This window comes from Monodelphis domestica, chromosome 2 (genome assembly GCF_027887165.1).
Source record: "Monodelphis domestica isolate mMonDom1 chromosome 2, mMonDom1.pri, whole genome shotgun sequence".
NCBI lineage: Eukaryota > Metazoa > Chordata > Mammalia > Didelphimorphia > Didelphidae > Monodelphis > Monodelphis domestica.
The window spans coordinates 347185491-347207519 of NC_077228.1; the positions used below are offsets into that span (position 1 = coordinate 347185491).

Below are 22029 nucleotides of genomic sequence, written 5' to 3' on the forward strand. Positions count from 1 at the left end.
ATATTTGTACCCAGGACCTCCCAACTCCAGGCCTGGTGCTATATCCACTGAGTATCCTAGCTGACCCTCCATCACAGTGTTCAAACAAAACAAATAAAACCAGCTCCAGGTCTTTCCTCCCTCTACAGGCAATCTCCATGGACCTCCATTCGTGGAATCTCCAAATCATAAATCATCCAGGAGTCTTGGAAGGATGACTGCATGACAGCCACAGCCACAAGACCAGGCTTTGGTCAGTGTCCAGGTGAATGATCTATCATGTAACAGCCTTATTTTCTATTCAATAATACACATACTTCTCTCCATGAAATTCTGAAGTGTGCCGAGCACGAGTGACACCCACTGATATGTGTGTGTGTGCAGCTGGAAAGGGGGTAGGGAGGACCTTCGGATGGAAACAGAGGGATTCTCCTTTTTATTGTATTTTACATTTCTTCATCTCAGCCTTAATATGGTTTCCCTGTGGCAGAGCTGAATGTTTAGACAAAAAGAAATTTCTTCCTAGCCCTTTTCAGCACGTCTATAAATACTGTGTATATGTGACATGTGTGTATGTGTACACGCACATACACAGAACATACACATGTATATTTTCCAGTTCTTAAAATCACCTCGTCCTGACAAGAGTAGCCTCCTCAGGGCAATTTGGAACTATGCCCAAAGGGCAATAAAAGACTGTCTGCCCCTTTGATCCAGCCATAGCACTGCTGGGTCTGTACCCCAAAGATAATAAGGAAAAAGACTTGTACAAAAATATTCATAGCTGCGCTCTTTGTGGTGGCCAAAAATTGGAAAACGAGGGGATGCCCATCAATTGGGGAATGGCTGAGCAAATTGTGGTATATGTTGGTGATGGAGTACTATTGTGCTCAAAGGAATAATGAAGTGGAAGAATTCCATGGAGACTGGAACAACCTCCAGGAAGTGATGCAGAGCGAAAGGAGCAGAACCGGGAGAACATTGTACACAGAGACAAACACACTGTGGTATAATCGAACGTAATGGACTTCTCCATTAGTGTCAATGTAATGTCCCTGAACAATCTGCAGGGATCTACAAGAAAAAAACACTATCCACAAGCAGAGGATAAACTGTGGGAGTAAAAACACTGAGGAAAAGCAACTGCCTGACTACAGGGGTTGAGGGGATAAGACTGAGGAGAGACTCTAAACGAACACTCTAATGCAAATAACAACAACATGGAAATGGGTTCGAATCAAGAACACAGTGGAATTGCACGTCGGCTATGGGGGGGGGGGAAGAAAATGATCTTTGTTTCCAATGAATAATGTTTGGAAATGACCAAATAAAATAATGTTAAAAAAATAAAATAAAAAAATAGATTACAAAGGAGGGCAAACTATAAAAAATATATATATATTTCTAAAAGCAAAAAAAAAAAAAGAGTAGCCTCCTCTTTCGTGCTAAGGCACCCCCACACAAGGTACACGGCTAATTCCAGTTTTGAAATTGATTTCCTGAACCTGTCTAGGAGGGTGGAGGAGTCTTCGCTTTTTTCCCTGTAAAACTTTACTGATTCTCATAAGTGAAGCACATGACACATCTTGACGTTTGACTCTTCATTCTCCATATGTCATATGCTCAACATAACTCAATTTACATGAATCTTAGGTGCTACATCTGCCTCATAGCAATAATAATCTTTCAAAAGTCACAAGTTCTTTTTTGCCTGAAACTACCCAAAATTTAAAAAAGGAACGGAGGGCAAAAGTCATTTCTTAAAGGAAAAAAAGAATATGATGCAAGCACATCACAATAGCAAAAGGCAGTTGACATTTAGAGTATAGATCTCTTCTGCTGACTCTGTTAACAGTGGCTGACAGCCAAATGCAAGACAGACAGACCAGATAGCCTGTTCCTATCATCTGAGCCTATTATTAGCAGGACAACGAAAAGAAGAGAAACAATACTTTTGTGCTACTGAACAACAAGATGTCACTTAAATTTTGGTTCATTTTGGTAAAATCAAAGGGCAGCACATTTCTCGAAATGTTAAGAACTTTAAATAGTTCTCAAATACACATAAAATGTATATGTTATATATATATATATACATATATATATATGTATTTTTTGTAGATATGGGATGATTCAAATCTGTCTATCTATTCCTACCTTCTATCCTAATTTCACAACTGCCCTTCCAACTACTGATGCCCATCCCAGGAATATCTCAGACTTTATATATGGACTTGACCACAAGGTTATCATTTCCCTGAAAATGATTTCTTCCCTATTTTGGAATATTTTCTCTTTCCTTGTTCCCAGGTTAAAAAATATGGTGCCATCTTTGATTTTTCTTGTTTCCTTGCCCATCACATCCAATTAATTTCAAGTCAGGCATCTTTTATACTCGAGCCTCTCCTTTCTATCCCCACTGCTCCTGGTCCTGGCCTGGGGCACAGCCCTTCAAGCCCATCTTGATCTAATCAGCCACAGTCAGATAGGCTGTATATTGACCCCAACATAATGATGCCCTATTGGTTCTCTTGGAGCATGAAAGATAATAACAAACCACCACCTTCTTCTGGATTACTTTGATCCCCTTCTAATCAGATATTCCACCCTAGTCTTTACCTTGTCCAATCCAACCCACTCTTATTATCACCTTATCCTTTTTGGTGCTCAAACATACCACCAAGCTGGAAGGGCCCTCTAGGGTCACCTAGTCTATTCTCCTTAACTCCCTTCCTCCTTCACCTCCAAATATGAATAATGGCTCCATCATCCCATGATTTCCCATATTGCTGATTCTGTACTTCTCTTATAATACTTCACAATTCTATATTACAATGATTAACATACATGTATTTTCATCCCTACCAAGTTGTGAAGATCCTTGAAGAGCGGAATCATTTCTTTATATAATCCCTGAGTACTCAGGGCAGTGCCTTACACACTGTGCTAGATGAACAAATTAAGTGACTAGTATAAGTAGAAATGTAAATCATAGTATGAAATGCTTTGGCATTTTGCTATTGTTGATAAAACTAAAGCACAAGAAAGTCACAGCTGTTTATTTTTCTTTATACAAAGTGACACATTTTTGCAGAAGCACCCAAAAATGTGGAGTTCTACAGCAGATGATCATTGAAATTTACTGGGAAAGTTTTTTTTTTCCTATGAGTGGTGAACACTTTTCATTCTATAACTTGCAACCTGGTCATTCCCTTTGGAACCAATTACAAAAGAGGAATAAATGAACAGCTGATTTTGAGGTCTTCTCTGTCACTGAAACAAAGGGTGGAGTGGGAAAAAAGAGGACTCATTTTCAAAAGATCTAGCTATATTATATAGTATGAACTTTGTTATATTTTAAATGGTGCAGTGGAAGAAATCTTTAGAAAACGTTTCATACAATGATCCTGGTTTCCCAGAACAATGTTTAAGGGATATAAATGCTTTAACGTCATACATCCATATTCATTTGAATCACTACCATGATGCTAGCATATAAGTTCCTTGAGGGGAAGTGCCCTTTCCTTTCTGTCTTTTTATCCTTACTTATCTAAAGTAGAAGACTAATAAATGCTTGTTGCAGGGGCAGCTGAGTAGCTCAGTAGATTGAGAGTCATGCCAAGAGAGGGGAGGTCCTAGGTTCAAATCTGACCTCAAGACACCTCTTAGCTGTGTGACCCTGGGCAAGTCACTTAACCCCCATTGCTTAGCCCATACCACTCTTCTGCCTTGGAGTTGACTTCTCCAAGACAGAAGCTAAGGATTCATATTTTTAAAAATTAATTAATTAATTAAAAATAACAATAAATGTTTGTTGATTTAGTTTAGAGATGGCATTTTTTTGAGTAGGTAAAAGAGAAACCAAGCTAACTACTTGATTTTATCACCAGGTAAGGAGGGTGAAAGAAAACATCTTCTGAAAGATGCTGAGTTTGTTAGTAATTGGTTATCTGGAGATAGTACTACTACTACTATTTCTATGACTAGTACTAGTTACCACTTCTATCAGTACTGCTACTACCGCTAGTTCTTTATAAAAATGCTTTCTTCATAACAACCCTGTCATAAAGATGGTACAAGCATTATTATCCATTTTACAGATGAGGGCCCAGAGTGGTGAGCTGACTGGAAAATAAATGTTGGAACTAGGACTCAAATGGAGGTCTTATTTCAATCCAGTACTCTGTTATTTTATCCTATTTTTTTTAACTATAAAGATGAAACTGCTTTGAACTTTGCATTAAAAACATGGTTCTGCAGGAGAACATTGTACACAGAGACTAATACACTGTGGTATAATCGAACGTAATGGACTTCTCCATTAGTGGCGGTGTAATGTCCCTGAACAACTTTCAGGGATCCAGGAGAAAAAAACACCATTCATAAGCAAAGGATAAACTATGGGAGTGGAAACACCGAGAAAAAGCAACTGCCTGAATACAGAGGTTGAGGGGACATGAAAGAGGATAGACTTTAAATGAACACTCTAATGCAAATACTATCAACAAAGCAATGGGTTCAAATCAAGAAAACATCTAATGCCCAGTGGACTTACGCGTCGGCTATGGGGGGTGGGGGGGAGGAAAAGAAAATGATCTATGTCTTTAACGAATAATGCTTGGAAATGATCAAATAAAATATATTAAAAAAAAAAAAAAACATGGTTCTGAATTCTAGAAAAAGTTCTAGGAAGAGAAATAATTAAAAAAAAAGATTCTGAGCAAGGCAGTGCTATCCATCTACCTTTAAGTCACAAGAAGAGATTCTCTCTTACTTCATTTGAGGCAATAGCCTTTAAGCCAGAAGAAAAAGTCTGACCCAATCTCATTTGATTGTAAAGGAAAAACTGAGTCTTTATGACTCAATTCTCAAGAACAGTTCCTTTACTTTTAGGGGGGTGGGGAATGGTTCTGGATTCAAATGTGTAGAAAAACTATCTTTAAACTCAAAGCAGCATGTGCCATGCCTTCAAGTAAAAATTCAAATGTTAAATAATTAAGGGAACGTTTGAGAGTCAAGCAACAGTAATCTTTTGAAGACATTTTCTAAAAAATACAGTAAATGTTCTGTTTCTTGATGTTACATACTAAATAAATAAAAATATCTCTTAATTTTAAGCTCATGCTATATTCCTAGGAAAAAAAATCTCATCTTTTTTGCCCTGGCCTATAGTTTTGCTGTAGCATTTGCTTTAAAGATACAAAAGCAGAACAATCTTTTCTTTCCTACATCCTAAGATACATATCTATGCAACATGCTGAACCTAGAAATATATTCATTTTCCTTGCATATAACAAGGACATTACATGCTTGGAATTTCCAATATTGAAACTGATGTGTTCTGAGCACATGAAACAAGACCGTGCCCAGTTTTCAGCAGCCATTGCTCCCCAAATAACAGGTTGCTTATTTACAGACACTTGGCAAAACCTTTTGTTATTTAGCCTAATGTCTAAACATCTTAAGAATATGGTATTACTATTACAGCCCCTTAAGACTTACAAAAAGCTGTTATGACACAAACCCTGTGAGTAAGTTTGTGTATTATGATTGATTTTACAGATGAAAGTGAAGCTCTAACGGGGCAAATAGGGGGCATCTGGGTGGCTTAATGGATTGAGAGCCAGGCCTAGAGACAGGAGGTCTTGAGTTCAAATCTGACCTCAGACATGTCCTAGCTGTGTGACCCTGGGCAAGTCATTTGACCCCCATTGCCTAGCCCTTACCACTCTTCTGCCTTGGAACCAATCAATACATAATATTGATTGTAAGATAGAAGGTAAGGGTTTTTTAAAAAAAGGGTAAATAATTTGTCTTAAAATCACAAAGCTAATATCAGAATTACACTCTAGTTTAGGTGTTTTCACACTAAGTGCAATGTTCTTTCCCTATAACATGCTAGTAAACTGGTTAGTATACAAATTAATTATTATGACATTCACACAGGAGGGACAAAAATCACATTTCCTGGATTCTTAATTATTAAATATTCACATGCGCCGTGCCCCTCCTGCCCTACAAATAGCCTTAAGAATAAAAATGAAAATTTGGGACTTTGTGAATAAAATCTTTGCTGTCTCTACGAACACCAGCTGTTTGCCTGTAAAGCTAGATAAAATCAGGGCCAGCCAAATATAACAAATAGAATACTTAGAATGAACCAGGGTTTCCCAATTCAGCTGTAAGGAATTCTGTCTTACTTTATAATTGTAAGAGATAGTTGTTAAGTTCTAAGAAAGCCACAGGACCAGATCTCATTGCAACAATTTTTTCATTAAAAAACATTGTTTGGATTATAATAGCAGAGTTGGGCTAGTTTGGATAAGGAACAGTCATTCCATTTACATACTACATTTTTATGGCAAATAGAGAAATGTTCCCAACTTTTATTCATAAGCCTATTTTTTAAATCGAGGGATACCACTTGCATAATTAAATTATAAAATAATTACATCATTTTATTATAATAAAATTATACATTTTGGCTAACATGTCTAGTGACAGAATATTTCTTAGGATGTTGTCTTTATTGCTCCTTTGTTCGTTAAGTGTCTGTGTGCACATGCACATACCAGGTAGAGCCGTCTCAAAGATTTCTTCCTAGAAGGTGACCTAAGGCATCTTCAAAACTGTTTCAAAAATCTCCTCCTAGTTTCTGTTCCCTGCCAACACACGCCATAAAAGATTCGTGCCTACAAAATAAGACATCTCATTTTCCTGAAAAAAAGACACCCACTCTGTCACTCAGCTTCCTGGGGTACAGAAGTACACCCACCTAGACTACTTGATAACATTTCCGAGGAGCCTGGCTTCCGACTGTTTGTCAACAGAGAATCCCTGACATCAGAGTCTGAGTTACTCTGGAGACACTCAGAGGAAGCTGACACACCGAACGGAGTTGTTCAGGATCCTTCCCAAGTGTTTCTTTTTCTTTTCAGTATACAAATCTCTTAAGCAATAAAGGACAAGATTTGTCATGGAGGGCTCCTGCCAAGACCCTCTAGGGAACTGGCTGCCAAGCTTCTGGTATTTCAACAGGGAGCTTAGAAGAGGCTGCTTAGAGTTAAGTCTTAAGCAAGAGAAAGGACTCAGCACCAACGTTCCTTCAAGCACTGGGACCAGAACTTGCTCTTTCTATTTAGTTCCAATGAGGCTGGGTTAGGGAGAAAAAAACCTAAGAAACTAAGAGAAGGGCAATATAATCACTGGCCATATAGTGCTATGGTTTTAGCTCTTTTCAGAAGCACTCAAGGGGAAAAAAAAAAAAAATATATATATATATATATATATGTAGAAGACTGAGAAAATAAGAATGTCTGAAAAATCACAAGGGGTACCTAAACATGACTCTTTTCATGGTTAACAAGAAATTTCAAGCTAGCGCCCCACTTAAGTTAGGATGTAAGCTCCCTGATCACAGTGGCTCTTTTATTTGTGACTTTGAGTCCCCAGCATCAATAAGAGGGCCTGTAGGCAAAGGTGCTTAATAAATCCTTGTTGACTGGCTGAGTTATTGAAAGTCCATTTGTGGAGTCTAAACAGTTAAAGCCCTGGAGATTCAGGATCTTGTTGCTCATAGAGGCTTGGGGAAGCCAGTCATGGTGAACTAGCTTAACTCTCCATCCCCACTAGAGAGCCAGTTGTCTCTAGAGAAGGACCCTAGTCATGAAGACCTTGCTCCCATAAAAATCTTGTGCTGTCAATACCCTGCTGCTGCTTTTTGGGACATCAGCTTTCCCAAGCAATTAGCGCAGCTGCGATTTGTGCCAGTGGTTCCTGACAAGCAGTCTGCCTGGCTGTCCACTAGAGGAAGGATCACTGACCAGCACATACACACCAGCACATTCTTCTCCACCAAAGATCTCTAACAGAACAAAATTTTCACCTTCTAAAAATCATTTCTGCCTTAGGGAGGCCAAAGTAGAACAAGAAAATGCAGGAAATGAGTAGTGAGTGCAAAAAGCACCTCTTACCTTGTACATGTTGCACGGACTGGATCAAGGGGTCGGACATGTCACAGAGTGTGGCAGCTCCTGATCATTCTTTTCCTCTCCGGAATCCTCACTTTCTGAATCGGAGACCTCCACTGCGGGCACGAGCCAAAAAAAGAACACAGAGACACGACACTCAGTGAGGGCTTCATGATTCATAGAAATGCTCATTAGCGCCATTTCTATTAAGCTTTAAGGTTTGCAAAGGGCTTCCCGAACAGCCCATTTGAGCGTCACAACCACCTAGTGAAGCTACTCGGGTACCCATCGGGTACGGCTCAAAAGTGCTGAGTCCATAAAACAAGGCTGGGTAAGTGGGCACAGTATGAGTCAGCATCTATTCAGAAAGACTGTAAACGTATATCCCAAACAAAGCCAAACCAAAAACCCTGAAGAAAGTAACTGGCATAGAAGTCTCAGAACTGGAAAAGAGCTTAGAGCCTAACTAGTCTAATCTCCTTATTTTAAAGGCGAAGAAGCCAAAGCACGGAAAATTGAACGACTTCGACAAACTAAGACATCTCATTTTCCTGAAAAAAGACACCCACTCTGCTGCTCAGCTCCTGGGTAGCTACAAGGTCCCACGGCTAACGTGCTTTTGACACTATGAAGTACACCTAAACAATCAGGTTTATTACTGGCAGAGCTGGGGGCCAGAGTTCCTGATTCCAAATGCTTTTTTCTTTGAAAGATATGATTATAAAAGGTTTTTCCTTTAAAGTTCATGGCATGGGCTCTGAGGGCTGCTATCTATTAAGTGCCTACTATGTGCCAAGCACTAAACTCTGGGGATACAAAGAATAGCCAAAAAGTAGTCCCTGATCTCAAGGGGTTCCCAGTCTGATGGGAGAGACAACATGCAAACATACCAACAAGATACAGAGAGGATATGATGGAGAGGATCATTAAGGGAAGATTCTAGGATTAGGACTGGTAAAGGCTTCTTACATCCAGGACTCGAAGGAAGCCAGGAGGCAGAGAGGAGCAGAGATGATGTCCCAAGCATGGAATGCCAGGTGCAAAGAAGAGCAAGGAGGCCAGCGTGTTTGGATCTCAGAGGACGTAGAAGGGAGCAAGATGTAAGAAAAGCGCGAAGGTGAAGAAGGGGCTGGGCCTGAACTCTGATCCTGGAAGTGATGGGGAGTACATGGAGTTTGCTAGTCCTGGGGAGGTGGAGGGACATGCCAGGCCTATTAAACTTTAGGGAGATCACTCTGGCGGCTGATGGAGGGTAAGGCTATTGCGGCATACAGATTAGACAGGGTGGTGAGAGGGAAGAGCGGAGGGTGACTGAGGCTTCAAGTCTGGGTGGCTAGGAGAGTGGTGCTATCTTCCCCAGGAAGAACCAAGTTAGGAAGAAGGGCGGGTTTGTGGGGAAAGATAATGAGTTCAGTTTGGGACCTCAGATTGTCATGAGATATCCAGTTTGAGCTGTCTAAAAGGCAGCTGGGGATGTGGGGCTAGAGGTCTACCGAGAAGTTAGGGCTAGAAAAGGAAATCTGAGAATCATCTGCATAGTAATGATAATTGAAACCATGGGAGCTGATGAGCTCACCAAGTGAAAGGGGCAGTATGTTTACAGTAAAGATCTACTCTAATGATTCCTTTCTCTTGCTGAATCTAGTTCGGTCATCTTAGAACCAAATATTTCTGACACTGCACTCTTATTTTCCATTCCTCCTTTTATCCCTCCCATGTTCTCCTGGCTCAGGGCCCTTTCCTGGGCTCTTTCCTTTCCTTTCCTTGTTTTCTCTTGGCAAACTCCTTAGTACCCGGGGGTTCGACTCTAACATTTCTATGCAGATGGCTCCTAAATCAAATGTATTCAGCCATCATCTCTTTCCTGAGCATCCTATACTCTAGATGCTTCAAACTTGGCACATGTAAAACACAATGCAAAACAGAAAGGCCCAGAGCTCATTATCTTTTCCCCTAAACTAACCCCTCTTCCTAATTTCCCTATTTCAATCAAGGGCACCATCATTCTTCCAGTCACTCAGTTTGGCAACTTAAGGGGTTATTTTCAACTCATTCACTGATTCAACTGTCAGTGTCATTTACCAGCCTCATTCCCACCAGTTGCCAGCTTTGACTGACCTCCTTATCATCTCTCTACTCTTACCACCATCACCACCCCCGTTCACACCTTCATCATCCCTTGTTTGGACTACTGCAATAGTTTGTTAATTGTTCTTGGATCTAGTTTTTACCTTCTCCCATTTGCTTTCCACATAGCTACCACATTGATATTCCCAAAATCTAGATTTGACCACATCACTCTTCTGCTCAAAAAACTTCAGTGGCTTCTCATTGCCTCTAGGATAAACTACAAATTCAGTACAAAATACAAGATATGAGAGCTTTGGGAAGTTATTCAGCTTTTATGCTTCTCAGTTTCTTAATCTGTTAAAATAGAGGGTTGAGAGGCAGATGTCTATCTAACTAAAGCCTCCTTTTTGCTCTGGAATTAACTGTATTTCTTATTTTTCAATAACTCCTATTTTGGGTTCAAGATGGCCTTGCCCAGATTTTTCTCTATGGAAACCAATTATAAAGTAAGATTTCAAGATCCTTGCTCTATCTACTTCTTCTTAAAAAAAAAATCCAAACTATGCTTTCATCTAGACAAGGAACTCCTGGTGTAGAAATTTCCTTCATCAATGCAGACAAGCAACTCATCTGTAACTTATAGTCTTACAGAGTACTTGGAATACTGAGGTGTTAAGTCACCTTAGTGACTTGCCAGTGGTCACACAGTTAGAGCCTGTTCAAATATAGGATGCAGGTCTTCCTGAATTGAAGGTCCAACACTCTATCCACTACATCATGCTGCCTCTCTTAAAAAAAAAAAGTTATTTTATTCTATTGTAATCTTTTATTTATCTATTTATACAAAGAATTGGGGGATCAAAGCTGACTAACATACTATGTTGAATGATCTATGCATTGTATTGCAATGTTCTAAGGCATCCAGGTGGGCACAGGGGATAAAGCTCCAGGCCAGGAGTCAGGAAATCTTGAGTCCATATGTGGCCTTTGAAACTGACTAACTATGGGAAACTGGGCAAGTCACTCACCCTTTTTACCTCAATTTCTTTCTTTGTAAAATGAAAATGATAATGCATCTACCTCTCAGGATTTTGTGAAGATAAATTAAGTTAATAATTGTAAAGTGCTTAGCACAGTGCCTAGCACATAGCAAGCACTATATAAATGTTAGCTATCAACATCATCATTATTTTATACAACATCCACAGTAGTTTATATGATGGTCCCAGATCTCTACAAGAAGGAAGGAAAGTGCATCTTCTCATGTATTATGGTGGAGTGGGAGGAATGGGGGTGGAGTGAGCTTTGTTAACTTCATTATACTTAAGCAGTGTAAAGTTTCATTTGTGTTGGTGTTGTCCTTTCCATTTATGCTTTCCGAGTCATCACTTATATTATTTTCCAACTCTAGTTACTTCACAAGTATGTCATCTTACTTCACATACATCATTCTTGAGGAAAAAAAGATTACTCTCCAGTTAAAAAGGACTAATAGCCTTTGTTCTGAATAGGAGTGGGCAATGAGTTTGAAGGCCAACAGAAGTGACCTTCTGATGGGCAAAGTCTATTTGCAGCATATTAACATTAAGAAGGATTTAGTTGAATAAAGTTTCCTAAACATTAAAGTTAGGGCAAGCTAGAAAGATCTAATTGAAATGACTGTGTTTCTTAAATTATACTTAACTTTGCTCAATAAATTCTGCAGAAATGTTCAGTACACTATTTCCCCATGCTGTTACATTTCTTCTTTAAATAAAACATAACTTTTTTCTTTTAGAGAGATGGGACTTTTACGAAAAAGGAGGGTTAAGGAATTCAAAAAACAGTTTGCAACTTGCCAGGAGAACATTAAACCATTTATATGTCAGAAAGTAAGGAGAAGGCTCTCTCTGATCACTAGCTATTCCAATAACATTTCTTAGACAGGTAAATACTTCAGATTCAGTCAAGGAAATGGCAATGCCCACTATGATGTTACAAAATGATCCAATATATAGAAAAAGAACTGGTGGAGGTGGGTGGGTCAGGAAGATAAATATTAATATCTTGTTGCATTTTTAAAGCTTACAAAGCCCTTTTATGCTTTATTTCATTTGGTAGTTAGTTACTACAGCAAGAATTTTGTTTTAACCTCTGTATTTTTAACCTCAAATCCAAATCAATCTTACATAGCAAAAAGTCTCAATAGACTATTTTAAATTTATATTATATTTAATAGATTGCACTTATAAACTTCACTCTTTATACTCCTAGAAACTAAGATTCTAATGAATTTTAAAGGCAGCTATATGATACAGTGGATAAAGCACTGGATTTTGAATTAGGAAGACTCATCTTAAGTTTAAATCTCACTTCAGACACTCACTAGCTCTGTAATCCTGGGCAAGTCACTTAACCTTGTTTGCCTTGGTTTCCTCATTTATAAAATGACCTGGAGAAGCAAATGGCAAAACACTCCAGTATCTTTCCCAAGAAAAGCCCAGATGGAATCACAGAGGGTTGGACATGACTAAAAATTGACTAGATAACAACAACAAAAATGAAATTTAAACTTATGTATAATACACGAATACAAAGTTTGTCCCTACGTACTATGTGCATCAGAATTTTATATACACATTTTTGCATATAACAATCATTTCATTATTCTAAAAATATTCATTCAACAAGCTTTTATTAAGCCATTGGAGAATTAAGACATGGTTTCTACCTCCGTACAGGAGAATAATAATCAGACAAGAATGAGAAAGATCTGTTCCCTAGATAACCCTACTCATACAGAATGACTCCATTACTCCTACTATTCCCTTAACATTATATACCTATTTGCACAAAACTAATTTGTGCCTTTTTATAGACTTGTGGAAGTATTCTTATCTCCTACCCCCTATAAATTTTGGTCCAACTAGACTGACATTAATTGATTATGGATTTCATATCACCCATAATTTAGTTTAGGACTTTACACTCTATGAGGAAACACAAAATCTAGTGGCTGCTCCAGTCTGCCTTTCAGAGAAAATTAGAGACAGGAAGTTCTTATAATGATTAAAGGGAGGTTACTGGCTTGTTAATGTCCCCTGATGCCCTCCTTTCTGCTCCCAACTCAACCAGTAATTTTTTTTTTGTAGAGTATTTTAATTTTTTAATTTTAACAATATTTTTCCATGTTTAAATGATTAATTTTCTTTCCCTCTCTTCTTCCCTTCCCCCTCCCAGAGGTGATAAGCAATTCCACTGGGTTGTACAAATGTTATCACTTGACACCTATTTCCATATTATTAATTTTTGCCATAGAACTGAAACCCCAAATCATATATCTATGTAAACAAGTAATAAGTCATGTCTTTATTTTTTATTTTGCGTTTTTACTCCCATAGTTTTTTCTCTCAATGTGGACAGGAGTTTCTTTCTCATAAGTACTTCAGGAATGCCCTGGATTATTATATTGCTACTAGTAGTAAAGTCCATTACATCGGATGGTTCCACAATGTTTCACTTTCAGTATACAATGTTCTCTTGGTTCTGCTCATTTCTCTCTGTGTCAGTCAGTTCTTGGAGGTCTTTCGAGTTCACATAAAAATCCTCCAGTTCATCACTCCTTATAACGCAACAGTAATCCATCACCATCAGATACTACAATTGGTTCAACCATTTCCCCAATCGAGCAACACTCCTTCGAAGATATTCCAATGTTTTGTCACCACAAAGAACGCAGCTATATTTTTGTATAAACATTTTTCCTTATTCTCTTTCAGAGTAATTTATAATGAAGTTAATATTCCAAGTGCTTTCAATAAATCAACAAACATTTATAAGCACCTACTGGGTACTATGCTGAGAGCCAGGAATACGAAAGAGGCAAAAGAGTTGTCCCTGCTCTCAAAGAGCTTACAATCTACATGTAATAAATATTTACAAAGTAAGCCATATAAAGGATAAATATGAAGTAATTAACATTGAAGAGGCATTAGAATTATGAGGAGTTAGGGAAGGTTTATAGTAAAAGAAGGGATTTTAGTTGGGTCTTATAGGAAGCCAGAGAGGTCAGTAAGTAGAGCAGAGGAGGGAGAGCGTTCCAGGCATGGGGAACAGCCAGAAAGAATACTGGGAGCTGAGAGATGGAGTGTCTCATTCCTGGAAGGGCCAGAAGGCCAATGTCACTGGATTGAAAAATATGTGTCATAGAGTAGCTTTCTAGGAGACAGGATTTCAAAACTAGAGAAGACCTTAGGAATCATCTAGTTGAGCCTCTTTTCATTTTATAAATATAGAACCTGAGAAATGGTGAGTGCCTTGTCACAGATACTTGGGGAAAAATAAGTGTCAAAGCCAGACCTTGAACCAAGTTCTTTGACTCTACATCTCATGCTCTGTCTACTACAAGGACAGAAAATAGAATAGAATATAGTCAAATATGTATTCCATTTACTGAAAGCTTTTTAGTGCAGATTTCTGAAGGGCCTGATGCTTATTGCTATGATTATTGAATAACCTGGAAAAGAAAATCCTTCTAGCAGACCCATTTTTCATCTAATTGCTTAGTCTGAAGGTGCTGTCCCACATAAAATACAAATAGAAAATCCACTGCTTACAAAAGACAACAATCCAGAAAACAGGTGAAGTATGAGTTGTCACTAGAGTCATCAGCCAAAGGGTCTCCGGGACAGATAACAGAAAAGATGGGCCTTATTCCTTGAATGCTTTCAGCTTCTTTCTAAAGAGTACATGTGTAACTGTTTTATGGCCAACTCCATGCATGAAGTCTCCTAGAAAGATGCACAGCTTCAAAATGCGGCTGTCTTAATTCAAAAGAATTTGCATTCTTTTGGGATTGAATAAATGTAAAGTACAAATGTGCATCAGGCTATGTTCTAGGAACCGAGACACAATATGTGTGATTTCCATTCTTTAGATCCCGGTGGAGGTAGTTTTACTGGTATTAATAAGGCCTCCACTGCAGTCAGTACCAGTCTCCAGAAATATTAACTCACATTTAATTCATTTCTAGAGGTGGGTGGTAAAAAAGAAAAGCAAGGTAAGCTGAAAGAGACAAGGGTTAGTGTAGGAAGAGGAAATAAGAGAAGGGGTGAAAATAAAAGGTCAAGGCTACTGGGAAAAGCAAAGGGAAAATGGGTAAATTAGAAAAGAGACTGTATACAGAGATTATGTTCAGAGATACACCTACCACCCACCCACATCATAAGAACACTGAGGGAGTTAGGGCAAAGGAATAAGGAATTCCTGTTTCATTTCTACTATTCGACATTCAGAAGCTTCTACAAGAAATAGCTGCTCCTGAGACTCAAGTATATTTGGTAAAATCAGAAGTGGTCTCACCTGTTTGATGCTAGATCTCTACCATCATAAATCCCTTTATCAAGATGATGTTTACCATCATCTTGTGTGGTAAGGCTGGAGAGAAAAGTGAATGAAGTATTTATTAAACGCTTACTATGTGCAAAGCTCTGAGCAGAGCACTGAGAACATAGAGAATGAAGACATCCAGGTCCTTGAGAGCTTGCCCTCTAATCAGGGGACGGGATGGCTTTAGTCGCTAGTCAGGAGAAGCCCAGGGTCCTTAGGGGACAGTGTGTAAGCAGGGGTAAAGTCTCGTTAATGTAATTTCCACTGATGCTGAACTATTCGACAGTGCTGTGAGGGCTAGGCTAGAAGCAAAAATGGTGATGTGTGGGTTGCTCCATTAGCAGGGCTCTTGTATGTGTGATTATTGGAACCAGTGGGGCTGCAGGTCCTGCTGGTGGGGATGAGGAAGATGGGCACCCTCTCTACAATTATTTCTCGCCTCGGAGAGGATGGTGGGGGGCCTGGGCTGGAAGCAGGTCTGGTGGTTTGTGGGGCGCACAGGCTTTTCCCAAAGGTCCTGTGATCACTCCATCAGGGTCTAAGTTCCGGAAGATGGTGGTCAAGGTGGAGGTGGCTTCACTTGCCAGCACACACTTTCTCCCGTTTATTCCTAGGGTGGCTTGTTGCTTTAGTGAGACTGTATATAAGGAACATGAGCTAACAGTTCTCTTATAATCAGAGGGCACAGAGCACCAAAGTTTATTTCTTTATATATTGGGACTCCATTCCCTGTGGCACTTGTAAACATAATTAAGGTGAGAGCACAAATATACATATACACGGAGACATTATATATATATATATATATATGGTTATGGACTAGACCTATTATTTATTGGCATAGGAAACTCCCTGGACAAGAAACTCTACCAATCAGTGCAAATAGGCACAATCTCTTTAATTTTTTTAATTCTTATTTTAGAATCAATACTGCGCATCGGTTCCAAGGCTGAAGAGCAGTAAGGGTTTGGCAACAAGGATTAAGTGACTTGCCCAGGGTACCACAGGTAGGAAGTGTCTGAAGCCAGATTTAAACCTTGGACCTCCTGTCTCTAGGCCTGCCTCTCAATCCATGGAGTCACCCAGATGCCTCCTGCAATTTAGATTTGTATATTCTTTATATATTCTATATATTATTTATATTCTTAGTGGGGTGCCTAGAACACGGAGATTAAATGACTTGCCCAGCCAATATGTATCAAAGGCAAGGCATGAATTTGAGTCTCCCTTTTTTTTTGAGGCAATCTTTCACTCCACTTGGTCTTTTACATACATAGACACACAGATACTGACACAAACACAGACAAACAGACACATACACTAAACACCCACATCCCCTCCCCCCCCCAGGCATATCTGTCTAAATCACAACATTTAAAGTTACAGAGCAGTAAGTTTTAATGTAAAAGGCAATAAATGATGTTATGGACACAAAATGGATTTAGTAGTAAGTAAACAAATAGAAAAAAATAGTTCTTCTAATGACTCCTATTTCTAGGATATATTTTCCTATCCCTTTCCCCCGAATGCAGGCAGAGAGAGAAGGCAGAGAGAAGGCAGGGTTTTTTTCCCCACTCACTTTCTGAGATGAACCAGAAGTATAGCTGTTGAGCTTCCAAGGCTTTGGGCAAATTAATTACCCTCAAATGACACTGCCCTACTGGACAAAATTGATTAAATTTAACAAGCGTTTGTGAATCACCTACTATGCGCCAGATATTGTGTAAGGTACTTAACTGGACTGTGTATGTTACAAGCATGCTCTGGCTAGAACCTCCACTGCTCTAAAAATGTTCAAGGTGATATCTTTGACTTTGATATTATGCTACCAAAAACTTATTTAAAAAATAACAGAACATTAGAGTTTAAATAAATCTTAGTCATCATCTTATGCAATCCCCTCATATTGTCAGTTAAAGATTGCATTTGTAGATGGTACAATCAATGCTAGGAAGAATAATTAACATAGTTGATGACCAAATAATGATCCAAAAAGATATCAACAGGTTAAAACAGTAAATTATAACGAAGCAAATGAAATATTTAAAAAAGGATAAAGGCAAAGTCATATACTTTTCAAAAGAAAGTACAAAATGGGAGTAACATGGGGAGAAAGTTCATATGAAGAAGACTTAAATTTGAATGGAATCTAAACTCAATTAGCAAAGAATACATCATGAAACCAACAGAGCTAATTAATTAGATTCAACTCAACAAACATTTAATAAGTACTGCAATATGCACTGCACCATCTTGGATAGTAGAAATATAAAGAAAGAAAAAAAATCCACAGTTTCTACCCTCAGAAAACATATTCTACTAAGGGATCCACAAATGCACATAATTAAAAGTAACATGTATACAAAATAATACAAGTAGCTTCAAGAAAGAGGAAGTACTAATTTGATTTTTGAAACTTTTTTTGGATATGCACACTGGAGATTTGGGTATCCCTTCAGTGATGTAAATTACAATCCATTTGCACATTCTCATTCCGTGCTAGTCTTGTCCACATCCTCCCATAATTTTTCCATGGGGGTTCACCCAAAGGGTTAGGGCCCCCCTCCTCCTCCATCTGTTTACATGGACTGTTCATCTGTTATCTCTTGCTAGATACATGAGTGGCTTTTATCTTAGCAGACATTAATAGCAGCAGAGAGTGTAACAAAGTAGAGTGGTGAGTTGTGTGAGTTGCCCTGGGCACTTTGATCAAGATAATATCAAATTCAATAATTCAACAGAATAAATACTGATCAAATGCCTACAAATGGACAAGGATCCAGGGCTAGGTTCTGGTGGATACTGAAATGAAAAATGCATTTGACCTCTAGCCTCAGGGGGCTTATAATCTAATTGGGGTCTATGAAATGTACACACAGAAGTAGGTAATATAAGGACAATGGAGAGATTCAGGAAAGGCGTATGAGAACATTTCAGGGCAGTAAAACAACTTGAAAATGTCCAGGGTGATGGGGGTGAAAGCCCTGTCACCCCTCTGCCTTCTGTCAGACCACATATGGAGTATTACATCCAGGTCTAGGCATGATATTTTAGAAGGAACATTGACAAGCTGGAATGTACCCTGAGGAGAGCAGGCTAGTGAGGAAATGTGAAGCCGTGTCATATCAGTGCTGGCTGAAGAAATGAGAGACGAGAATACATGACTTAGGAGGAAAATGATAGCAGCCTTCAAATGTTTTGAAGGGCTGTCATGTGGAAGAGGGATTAGACCTGTTCTGTTGATCCCAGAGGTCAGAATTAAGACCAATGGAGAGGGGAAGTTATAGAGGCCAATTTGGACTTAATACAGGGATAAGATTTCCTAATGTTAAAATTGACCACAAATGGAATGATTTGCTTCGGAGGGTAGTGAGTTCTCCTTCACAAAGATCCTTGAGTAGAAGAAGGTGAGTGTCCACATTTTTGGAATGCTGAAAATGAATTTCCTAATTTGTCAAAACTAATGACCTTTTTTTCCTCATTTTTCTTATCTTTCTTGACCTCTACATGGCCTTTGACACTATTATACTCTCTTCTCTCCCCCTCTCCCTCTACATATATATGTTTTTGTGACATTATTCTCTCCTGGCTTACCTCCTCACTATCTGATCATTCCTTCTTGGTCTCCTTTACTGGATCTTCTTCCAGGTCATTCCTGCTAACTGATGTTCCCCCATGCATAAAATGTCCTCCCTCTTCATCATCTACCTTCTGAATTCCCTGGCTTCTTTCAAGACACAGATAAAAATCCTACCTTTTATAGAAAATCTTTCCCAATTCCTCTTATTTTTTCATATCCTCCCTCTGTTGATTATTTCCAATTTATCCTGTATATACTTTTAAGTACAAAAACACTATATTTGTTTTCCCATTCACAGCTAAACTTCTAGAGCTTGGCCTTTTACTCTGTTCCATGTTAGGAAAAGCATAATTGTTTTACAGTCAAATCCATGTATACAGTATTTTACATTGTTCTTGGAGTGTCCTATAATTCTGATTTTTCAGATATTTTACTACTTATGATTTATTGTCACAGATATCAATGGAAAAACGATGATGTTAAAAAAAGATGGGCTTCTGTTTTAGGGAGGAATATAAGGTTACTAAAAGTATCCAACTCTATCACGTCCATCCAATTGCATGCTAAAGTCTGGACAACAGGGATTGTTTGCTTACATGTGTCATGTCCCCAAAACAGTGATTTTAGGCTGAAATCTTCTGAGCAATTAGATCTTGCATAAGAGGTTCTGTCATTCTGGAGCTTAATGTAACCAGCACAATGCCATCTACAAATAAGAACACACAGAGGGCCTTACTATCTATAGTTAATGTCTCTCCTCTCTGGACTCTGCACTATTTTATGCCTTTCTTACTATTTATAATTGAACAAAGTCACGGGTTATTGAATTTTTAAAGAAATCTTGTATGATGCTAACATTAGAAAAGGAATCGTATGATGTTATCATAAAAGGATTCTTATGTAATTTTAACATATTCATGGAAGACACCTTGTTGGAGAAGAGCTTTTAATGTTTTCTCTATTGAATCCCAGTAGTCAGTAGAGCATAGAAAGATGCCTTGCATTCTTTGTAGCTCTAAGCCAACCGCATGACTCTAAAAATGCAGCATCCGCCAAAGAATATTTGCAAAAACCTACTTGCTCTATTCTCATATTTTCTTCAAGGATGCACTTGACATGTATGTAAATTATTCTGAAAAATATTTTATAGAGGTGACAAAATAAGCTTCTCCATCACAATACAAACACACATCATCATCATGATCACTCTGATCCAGATAAAGAAAGGTAACTAGATTAATAAATAGAAAATCTAGGCCCTTTGCTTTTCTCAGGAGGGAAGAATCTTACAGATTCAAAGGATTTCACTATACTATTAATGACCATATTTAAAGAAACATTCTTAAAGTTAAAACTCTAAATTGCATTGTGTATGTATATGGGTATACAAATTAACATTTGATTCCCATTTAGCCCATTTTGATTGAAAAGGTTCCTCTCCTTTTCTTTTGGGTCAAAGGCTTATTATCAAAACAGGTTTGACTTATCCTTGTTCCTTCAATTGATAATTAAAAGAGCAATTCAATTTCAATTTAATAAATATGCAACATTTTAAAAGATCATTACAATCTTCCAAACAATTTTGGTTTCCCTTTTCCCTGCCAGATTTTAAGGAGATATTCCAGCAATCACATTTCCTGTGATTTGAGTGGAAAATGGAATTAAAATTAGGGGAAAACTAGTAGGTCATTCATTGACATGAAAACAATGACACAGAGGATACACACTAGGCACACATCTCCTTGAAGACTGATGAAAGGGACTTAGAAACTGACTGTGAAAAGGTCAGTCATGTGAGAATAAGCTACAATGAGAAGTAAACATCTCAAGTGGCTGGTTTTGTTGTTGTTTTGTTTTTGATAGCAGAATCTTGTGTGCTTAGTGGGATAATATTAGGTCCCATGGCTAGTTCTTTTGGGGCAGAAAAACATGTATCTGTAGGTTCACAGAATAAAGCCATACTTGGCATAGCAAACCTCTACTGAAAATAGTCCCAGAAATTTTATTACTAATCTCTGCTTTTCTAGGACTTGCATTCCTATTCCATTTTCTCCAGGATTCCATACATGGGTGTCACCTGTCTTTTAACTGCGACTGAGAAAATCTTGAATAGGGTCTTATGCTCTTTGCAATGAAGAGCACATTGTTGATAATTACATAGTAAGTACTCTCTATAACAAAATGAGGGTGACTCCCAAGAGAAAGTTAGACAGAGGGCTCAATGGTTGTCTAAGCTTAATAAACTGTCTTGTGACAGAAAAGCATAGACCAGAAAGTATATCTATCAAAATTATTGGGAAGTCGTCTCTGACTTGGACTTCAAATAAGATTTATATTTCTAGTTTTGTAGGAAGGAATCTGCCTTGATCAGTATTTTCTTTATATGCCTGGACATGGGGTAGTAGCGGGGGGGAAAACTCTTTTTGGGGGGGAGAATTTGAAGAAAAGCTAAGATGGCAAGAACCACTTTTCTTGCCAGCCAAAGAAATGCCCATAGGTCACACAACTCTGGTTTGTTAGAAAGTCACCACACTCCCGGATGGCAGCCTAGTCAGGAGCCAAAGAAAACCTTTCAAATGGTCTACATGGAGGTCTGGTCCCTGGTGGATTCCCTGATCTCATTATAGCAGCCCATGCTAGTCCTCACAAAACAAACAGAGGAAATTTATGCCTGCCGTAATGTTGCGGAAGACTCCACATTCCTTATTAATGAGAGTTCCAGCCTTCTACAATGGTGGTCACTGGCATGGGATAACTTTCTCCTTTGTCTATGGAAATAACTACATTCCCTCTTCCAAGGCCTGGATGTGAATGGCCATGACCCTGGGGAGATGCATGGCGCTCACAGCCTAGACTTTATGCCCTGGTCCCCTTGATGAAATGTTCCTATTCTGCTTATATCAACATCCCCTAGCCTCAAACTGTAGAGCCATTTCCTCTTTGGAAATTCTGGGAAAGTATTTATGCCTGGATTTGAAGGGTCCCACCTGTTAGGAGTTTAATTCCATGACACAGATTCCTCTTGTGTAACAAAAACTCAAAATACTCTAGTGGGAAAAACTT

At 38.5% G+C, this 22029-nt stretch overlaps 1 protein-coding gene across 5 annotated transcripts in view; it reads right to left on the bottom strand.

The window, feature by feature from the left end:
- BACH2 (BTB domain and CNC homolog 2) overlaps positions 1-22029 on the bottom strand; it is a 413528-nt gene that overhangs the window by 299135 nt on the left and 92364 nt on the right. For 4 of the 5 annotated variants that reach the window (XM_007484325.3, XM_056818596.1, XM_056818597.1 and 1 more), the window contains exon 2: positions 7953-8065. In XM_007484325.3, coding sequence (XP_007484387.1) covers positions 7953-7961 — 9 coding nt within the window. In that variant the 5' untranslated portion in view covers positions 7962-8065. Of the gene's footprint in view, positions 1-7952; positions 8066-19562; positions 19673-22029 lie in introns of all 5 variants that reach the window. The other variant, XM_007484324.3, reaches the window with a different exon arrangement.